Below are 8,717 nucleotides of genomic sequence, written 5' to 3' on the forward strand. Positions count from 1 at the left end.
TCTCTGCACAGCCTTAATTGCTTGCAGAGCTGTGGCCCCCACAATGGCCTTTAAGGCTGTTCACCTTTTATATGGTGTCTTCTGAGGGCTTTTCCTGGCTGGTGGTGGCAGTGATCTCTGTGCTGCTGGCTCTTCATCTTGGCTGAAGATTCAGCTCCCTCTGGCTTAAGCTCAATTTGTGGCAGAGTCATAGAGGAGCACTGATGGTGGAGAGAGTTAGACGAGTTAGTTGTGACACAAGGCCAGCTGGGATCTTCTTGGAACTCTCTGGGGGAAGGTTTGATGGGCAATAATGGCTCTCTAGGGTAATGAAAAGCTCTTCCCAAAATGTGTGAAGCCTGAAAGCAGAGCTGGGAGATAGAGGATGTGGTGCAGTCAGTAAACTAACTGCTGGCTGAACATTATCCTTCCTGTGCACAGCCTGCTTTGCTCCACCTTTCCCCTCTCCCTGGGCCCAAGTCTGTACCAGTCCTCTCTTTACTGATGAGAGTGTTTTCTTCCTTTTAGCAGCGGAAGAAGGGTAAAGAAGCACCCTGCTGCTCCTCCTCCTCATCCATGTCTCCTCCTGGCATCCCTAGCTCCCCATCTGATGTTCGTGTCAGCCTGGCGAGTGCCCTGGGCTCCACCAAGAAGAGCAAAGCTAAGGTGAAAGCCAAGGAGGTGAAAAAAGAGGTGAGGGGCTGGTTCTAGTCTGGAGGGTGGCTGGCAGAGTCCTGCTCTCTTCCTGGACTGTTGCAGTGTGAGGAAGGCAAAACACATGCAGGTTTTGCTGGGTGTGTTACAGGCAAAATGCTGGTTTGAGAAGCCTAAAATCCGAGGAAGACTTGATCAGGCAGTACCTGCTGCTACCATCTGGTGTTCGTTTGCCTTCATCCCTCACATTGAGTAGACAGGATTTTCTCTAAGGCTGCCACGGGGTGGAGGGAGTCTTGCATAGCAAGGACCAAGGAGGTGGTGATGGAGTTGCCTTGCTCAGCACTGAGTGAGCCAGGTCACAACTGGTTTCTGCTCCATTGCTGCAGCCTGTCTTCTCTCATAACCCACATTACTGCATCTTCTCATTGTGAGTGTAGTGTTTATGGTCTGGTGCAACAGAAAGAAATGGATTGTGGGCTTTTGAGAAGAAACAGGATCAGTGCCTGCTGCCTGTTCAGTGAAGTCAGTCTGGGGAACACTGTGCAGAGACGTGGTGAATGCAAAGCAGACCACAGCTGTCTGCTCCATAGTGTCTCTCCTAACCTCCAGGATGTGGCTGGAGGTGTGAAATGGCTTTTGGTCACTCTCAATGATGCTTGGGGTAAAGCCAGAAAAACAGAGGTCTTCGTTCAACCAAAAAGCAAGTTTGGGTACAGCCACTTAACTTGCTGTGTGATTAACATTGCTGAGGATGGAGACAAGTTTGTCCCAGTATCCTCAGGTTATTTGTTGCTGGAGGAAGGTGAGATGGGATCAGGCTGTTGCCTGTTGTCATCCAGCTGACGTGCTGCTTGCTCTCCTGCAGAACCGAGGGAAGGGAGGAGCTGTCAGCAAGCTCATGGAGAGCATGGCAGCAGAGGAGGATTTTGAACCCAACCAAGACAGCAGCTTCTCAGAGGATGAGAACATCCCACTGAGCATGCTGGTTGAGCGACCACCCACACCAGGTGAGGGGCTGGGGAGGTAATTGTGCAGGTAGAGGAGCTGTGCAGGCTTCCTAGGGCTGTTCATAGGAGGCTTGTGCTGCTTTCATACATCACTTACCCAAAGCCATGAGGCCTTGGGGTGGAGATGCCTCTTTTCCAGTCAGCTTGGCTTACCAGAAACAAGCCTTATCAGAGTAGCCCAGTGTGGCATCTAGATAAGAAACCCAGTCTCTGAGCTGCCCTATTTTCATTAACTGGTTTATTATTCTTACTAAAGTGGGGGACTTTTTGTTATTACCAAGAGGGCAAAATTTTCTGCTGCCAGGAGATAGGGAGACAGAATGAGCCCTTTCTGCAAAGGGCTTACTGGTCTTTTCCTAGGGGAGGGGAATGGAGGGAGTATGAGTTTTCCTTCTCCCCTTGCTGTTGCTTTTTCCTGTATGGTGCTCTCTAATCCCCATCTTGCTCCAACACCTCACAGCTCCCCGCTCCTGCATAATCGACAAGGATGAGCTGAAAGATGGTCTGCGTGTCCTCATCCCCATGGATGACAAGCTGCTCTATGCTGGGCATGTCAAGACTGTGCATTCACCAGACATGTGAGTTGAGGGCTTGCTGTATCCACCTGGACTCTGCCAGTGAATGGGGGCATCATTGATCGAGGGATTAATCTGGGGGTTGTGTAGAGCTGGCGGGAGAGAGACTGACAGGGCCTGGCAGTGAGGGCAGGAGAGTTCACTCTGGTTTGTCAGTGCTGAAGGAAGTCCCATTACCTCTCATTAAACGTTCTCAGTTAAAGTGGTGGTAGGGCTCAGAGGGAGGTGGTAGCTGATCAGGGTATTGTCTTCCATGTGCTGTGTCTGACGGGGCCTTTGTGTTTCAGATACCGTGTGGTGGTGGAAGGCGAGAGGGGGAACCGTCCCCACATCTACTGCCTGGAGCAGCTCTTGCAGGAAGCGGTATGTGAGGCCAAAGGGTGCCTGTGCTTGGTAATTGAGCCCTGGTTTGGGGTGCAGGAGGCTTCCGGCTGGGGCTGCAGGGATATCCTGGTTCTGCTCCCATGGCCTTGGTGTGGGTCACTGCCCGATGGCAGTGGACATTAGGCCTGTATGCCAGCAAGGGTAGTCTTTCACACTGTCCTGTGAGCAGGCAGGAGGGCATTTCCCAGCAGCAAAACTGTCCCTTTCCTTCTTCAAGCTGCTTTGCTACACACCAGGTGTGGCAGGATGGTGTGTGCTGGTGTCAGGAACGTCAGTAATTGCCTTCCTCTTACTCTGAGCAGATCATCGACGTGAAGCCTCCTTCTGTGCGATTCCTGCCTGAGGGCACGAGGATTGCAGCCTACTGGAGCCAACAGTACCGCTGCCTCTACCCAGGGACAGTTGTCCGAGGTAAGGCCACCCCGACTGCTCTGTGCTGTGAACCAGGGATGTCTCAGTCCTGTGGGATGTCAGGCTTGTCGGGCATGCCCTGAGTTCTGCTGTGAATGTCCTGGGGGTCCTATTCCTCTCCTCTGGGGCATGATGCTGGTTCAGTAACATCTTGTTGGTCCAGGAGATATGCTCTTATAGCAAGTAGCCTGAGCAGTTAAAATATCAATAGTCAACACACTTAAAGTCAGAATTAGCTTCAGGCACCAAAGTTTCTTAGGTTGTGGAGGTTTCTAAATCACCTGTACACTCATAGCTTTGCCTCTGACGCTTTCAACTCCCACATCTGGTCCCATTAAAAAGTCAGTGAAGATCCCTGAACAATTCTACCATGGTTGGTCTTGGTTTTGTGCTCCTGGTTGCACTATGCTTGTATAAAGGAAGAATTACTTACAAGTCATAAACCAGTGAAGCTCATGCAAGAAGAGATGGTGGTAACAGCTTATTTCTCTTGGAGAGAAGGGGGAAGGCAGCAGCTTGTGATTGCTGAGGGGAGTGACAAAATGCTCTCCCTAAACAGCCTAGAAAGGGTGGGGACAGGATGCTTTGGAGCTGTTGCAGGATCCCTGTCTTCCCCCATGTCCCCACTTCCCTGACAAGGGGTTTGTACTCTGTCCCTAATCCCCATCTTCTTCTCTCCCCCAACCCACAGGAGCCCTGGATCTGGAGGAGGATGGTGATCTTATCACAGTAGAGTTTGATGATGGGGACACAGGACGTATCCCCCTGTCTCACATTCGGCTTCTCCCACCTGACTACAAGATCCAGTGTGAGTCCTGCTGTTCAGTTTTTTGCATGGCATTTCCCCTCCTGTGAAATACAGAGAGTTTCATGCCATCTCCTTCTGAGATTCTAGATACCTGTTATTTGACTACATTTGCCCATCTCTGTTCCAGGTGCTGAGCCTTCCCCGGCCCTTTTGGTGCCGAGCACCAAGCGCCGTAGCCGTAAATCCAGCAAAGACACTGGAGAAGGAAAAGAGGGAGCTACACTGGGGTCAGAGGAGCCTGTATCAAAGGGCAAAGGACGAGGGAGAAAGCCAAGTGTCAAGGCGAAAGCTGGTAGGTTGTCACCACTGCCAGACTGGCCCATTCCTTGGAGTTGGGAGTCCTTGCACAGCTCCCCACAGTTCTCCCTAAGTTAGAGCTGTTCTTGGGGCAAGAGTTGGAGAGGAGTGGATGCGCTGCTTAAGTGCTGAGCATCTGTGCATCAGCTTGATCTGCTGTGGCTACAGTTTGCAGGAGGCTTGCTCAGAACCTGGCTTGCGCTATGAGAGCCTCCTGTCGGTCAACGCTGCAGAGCCCAGTCCCATTTTCAGCTGAGCATCTCAGCAGCCATCAGTTGGGCCAGAGATGCAGGAGATCTGCAGTTTGGTTCCCCCGCAGTTGAAGTAGCATCGCTGGGCATTGCCCGTCAGCTACTCGCAGGTCAGGCTGCCTAGTTGAGTGAGCAGTGAGGACCTGTGCCTCCGTGGGGATACCTAAGCAGTCAGGAACAAGCCAGCCTTGGCCAGAGACTGGTCAGCACTGGTGTCTGGTTATGTCTGAGCTAACAAAGCCCATCTGGATGCATAGCATCATGCCTTTGTGTTTCCTCCCCTCTGCAGAAGAGGCTGCCTTGCCAGAAGAGAAGGATCAGGTTGAGTCTTCACCTGTGGCCTCCTCAGTCCCCGAGCAGCCAGCCTGCTTGGGCAAGCCAAGCATGAAGGGGTCGCGAAAATCACAACCGCTGCCGACTGGAGGATCTCCTGCTCCCACAGAGGAAAAGAGGTCAAAAGCCAGCAAAATGAAGATCTCCACTAAGCTGCACAGCCCCCCCCAACCCACTTACCAGCCTGCTGTGTTTGGTAGCATCCTCACCACAGAACCCTACAGCGACCTCCCCGGGACACTGGCTGCCTTCACCTCCAGCGATGCTTCAACGTCAAAAACTAAGGCCAAGAAGGGACGGCCCACAGAAGAGACGCAGGAGTTTGCCACCATGGTCAAGGCTCAGAGAAAGCATGAGAACGAAATCCTGATCAAGCTGGACCATGAGGGTGTGATGTCTCCAAAGACAAAAAAGATGAAGGAGGCGATGAGGATGCTGGAAGACTCGTCCCTGGCCAGTCGCAGGGATGGCAAGAGTCTCTTGGGGCTGGGCTATTCCCCTGCAGTGGGTGTGGAGGGCAAGCAGAAATCTTCTCGAGCCAAAGCACCTGAGGGAGACCCTTCCCCTGCCAGCTTTGGAGGGAAGTTTGATGGCTCAGCAGAGAGCCTCACTGCTTCGAAGGACCAGGAGGAAAAGGCAGCCGCTCCAGCAGCCATGGAGGAGTCTGAGAGCAACAGCAGTGACAGCAGCTCGGAGTCAGAGGGAGAAGAGGAGACTGAGAAGAACCGAGGGGAAGCCCAGGACAGCAGCTCAACCAGCTCAAGAGCATCCACACCCCTTTCCTCCTCCAACTCCTCTTCCTCTTCCTCTTCTAGCAGCAGCTCCTCTTCCTCCTCCTCTTCTTCCTCCTCTTCAGCCTCATCAACCTCTTCTTCATCGAGCTCCAGCTCTTCCTCCTCCTCCACCACGGATGAAGATTCCTCCTGTAGCTCTGATGATGAAGTAGCTGAAGCCCAGGCAAGTTCCTCGGTGCAGCAAACCCTCCCACCCAAGCAAACCAAGCAGGCAGGGAAATCCCGTGCGTCCTCCCACCCGCAGAGCCAGAAGCAGCCGGCACAGCAGCCGGCGCAGCAGCAGAGTGGCAACAAGAGCAGGCCCAAGAAGCGTGAGGGCATCCACCTGCCCACCACCAAGGAGCTTGCCAAGCGCCAGCGCCTGCCTTCCGTGGAGAACAGGCCCAAGATCGCTGCGTTCCTCCCCGCACGGCAGCTCTGGAAGTGGTTTGGGAAACCCACACAGGTAAATGGAGCCTCTCCCGCTGCTCAACAGTGCTTGGTGCTGGTGTTTGCCTTGTGGTGCCTCTTACCTGTGCTCTTCTTCTGGGGTGGTGAAGCTCTGCTGGCATGGTGTGTGCCCAGTCGAGGTCTCCACTTTGCAAGGAGATGGCGTTGGCCTTCACCGTGTCTGAGGGAGCCATGGTGTGTCCCTCTGCCCAGTTTTTTGTGGGAATGCCTGAGGATGCTGCCAACAGTGAAGGGTGGGATGCGGGACAGGGCAAGCGGTGGTGGGTAGGGAAAACAAGGGTGGTCCCTGGTCGCTCACCTGTGTGAATCTCTCTTGGCAGAGACGAGGAATGAAAGGGAAGGCCAGGAAGCTCTTCTACAAGGCCATCGTCCGGGGCAAGGAGATCATCCGCATTGGAGACTGTGCAGTGTTCCTCTCAGCCGGCCGCCCCAACCTGCCCTACATTGGCCGCATCCAGAGCATGTGGGAGTCGTGGGGGAACAACATGGTGGTCCGGGTCAAATGGTTTTATCACCCAGAAGAAACCAACCCTGGGAAGAAGCTCAACGAAGGCAAGGTAGGCTGGTCTCCTCTGCCGCAAGCTCTGCAGAGCTGGTGGTTCCCTTTTGATTCCAAGGATGAGGAGACACCCATGGCCCAGTTACTGGTACCATAGTGGGGGTTGGCCCCATCGTTTCTTGTCTCGGGGGCTGTCTGTGGTGTGGAAGAGCCTGGTGTTTACCCCTTGAACAGGGGAAGGGTGGGCTTTATGGTGCTAAGAAAAGACTTCTGTAGGAAATAAAGACTTTTGTGTTGGTGCAGAAAGAGTAAAAGAGCGTCAAGAGCCAGATCGAGTTCTGCAGTGTAAGAATGACTGGCGTGGTGCTCAGCACACATGTACAGTGTGATTTACAGTAGGCTCTTAGTATTTATTACTAGTGGCTGGGGACAGGGGTTAAGGTTTTAAAGGCACATGTGGTGGCAGGAGGTGATGGGATGGAAAACCAACTAACTCACCTGCTTTTCGTTTCTGTTTTCTCTTCTACCTGGACACAGCGCTGGGATCAGAAATCGGGCAGGAGTCTGTCCACAGCTTTGCAGGCATCCAACCAGAGGAAGGACTTTATGGAGGTTGGTGAGGATGGGGGAAGGCTGGGAAGGGATGCTGGGGACTCTGTAACAAATCCTGCTGGGGAAATTGCCCCCTGAGCTTCTCTGGCTCTTGCTTTTTGCCTCAGCTGCGCAGTCATCAGTGCCCAGGACTTTGGATAGGTGTTTCGGGAGGGTGGGATTAGCTGCAGGTGCTGGGAGGAATGGGGGGGATGGTATCCAGCACCCATCTTTGCATTTGCATCCTTGAAGTGAGGATGACAGGCTCCTGGCCTCCATGTTCCCCTTGTGTGCTCAGCAGCCACAGCATTCCCATCAGTGGGAGCTTGAGTGGAAGCAAGGGCTCAGATTTAGTATGCTGGATGGATTGTGTCCATGCTATCTGTGGGACTGTGCAGATTCCTAATATTCCTCCCTGGGGCTGGGAGTGGGGATGAACAGGGAGTTCTGCTTGAGCGTGAGCATAATTCCCAGCCAGTTGCAATGGATGTTTTCCCTGCATGTTGAAGATAATGCTGTGAATGCTCTGAGATCTAATTGCTGCTTTTCTTTCCATCTCCCTCCTTCCTGCAACGCAGCGAGCTCTCTACCAGTCCTCTCACGTGGATGAAAACGATGTCCAGACCATCTCACACAAGTGTCTTGTTGTTGGTCTGGATCAATACGAGCAGATGCTAAAGACAAAGAAATACCAAGACAGTGAGGACCTCTACTACCTTGCAGGGACCTACGAGCCCACTACGGGCATGATCTTCAACACCGACGGGGTCCCCGTCATCTGCTGACCGCCCAGGGGACACGTGCCACCCCCTGGAAAGGGACGGGACAAACCTGAGGACGTGCCTGTTCAGACGACATGATTGTTTCTTTCAATGCTCATGAATTCTGTGTCACACTACAGACAGGAGAGCGCAAGAGACACGAGGAGGAAGGAGAGGGCTGAAGGAAAGGGGTTGGGGAAGCAGTTTCAGGACTTGAGGAAGATGCTGTTGGGAGGTGGTGGTGCTTGAACCCCAAGGCTCTTCTGGAAGTGGCTTTAAGTAAGGTGACACTTGACCAACTTCTCCCTTCCTCCTTTTGGTCCAGGAAAGCACATGGGTCTCGTGATCATTTCACCAGCGGGACCCCCCGGGCAGGAGGGATCCCTTTTGTGTCATTTACCCCCATCAGTAGCTCGGAAGCCGCCTGTACGTGGAAGGACACCTGGTAGCCTTCTGCGGACCTTAGTTCCGCATGATCCTTTAGGAAGGACAGGGTGAAAGAGAAAGGAGATGAGTCTCTCTCAGCGCCTCGTCTCGACCCTCTCGGCGCCTTTTTGCAGTTCCCTTCCCCTGGAGGCCCCAGCAATGTGGAGCACGAAGGGGCAGAGCAGAGCTGGCCCCAGCATAGAGATGGCAGAAGAGGTCTCCGGGCTGGGAAGACAAGCCAACATCCAGTCTGGGATGCTGCCTTCCCACTGCCTCGAACAAATGGTCTGAACCCACTTTCCCTGTCCCTCTGTGTCCCTCCTGCCCTGGAAAGGCACTGGGGGAGCAGGCGCATGGAGAGGGGGTGACACTTGATGAACAAAGAGCTTGTCTTGGAGTGTGCAGTGAAGGGGGGGGTGTGGAAAAAATCACTGGGAAAAGCTGCTGCTTGGTGCTTGGAGTGCAGAAGACAACTGGATTTTGGCATCCCTCGC

The 8,717-nt window shown here is 53.4% G+C and overlaps 1 protein-coding gene across 1 annotated transcript in view; it reads left to right on the forward strand.

The window, feature by feature from the left end:
* LOC104411152 (trinucleotide repeat-containing gene 18 protein-like) overlaps positions 1–8,093 on the forward strand; it is a gene marked incomplete at its 5' end in the record, with an annotated part of 11,470 nt that extends 3,377 nt beyond the window's left edge. Inside the window, 11 exons of the mRNA XM_010021506.1 lie at positions 511–672; positions 1,502–1,643; positions 2,104–2,221; positions 2,506–2,581; positions 2,905–3,013; positions 3,705–3,821; positions 3,949–4,113; positions 4,659–5,941; positions 6,267–6,503; positions 6,983–7,057; positions 7,615–8,093. Coding sequence (XP_010019808.1) covers positions 511–672; positions 1,502–1,643; positions 2,104–2,221; positions 2,506–2,581; positions 2,905–3,013; positions 3,705–3,821; positions 3,949–4,113; positions 4,659–5,941; positions 6,267–6,503; positions 6,983–7,057; positions 7,615–7,821 — 2,691 coding nt within the window. The remainder of the gene's footprint in view (positions 1–510; positions 673–1,501; positions 1,644–2,103; positions 2,222–2,505; positions 2,582–2,904; positions 3,014–3,704; positions 3,822–3,948; positions 4,114–4,658; positions 5,942–6,266; positions 6,504–6,982; positions 7,058–7,614) is intronic.
* Between the last annotated feature and the right edge of the window lie 624 nt (positions 8,094–8,717).

This window comes from Nestor notabilis, unplaced genomic scaffold (assembly GCF_000696875.1).
Source record: "Nestor notabilis isolate BGI_N333 unplaced genomic scaffold, ASM69687v1 scaffold22759, whole genome shotgun sequence".
Taxonomy (NCBI): Eukaryota; Metazoa; Chordata; class Aves; order Psittaciformes; family Psittacidae; genus Nestor; species Nestor notabilis.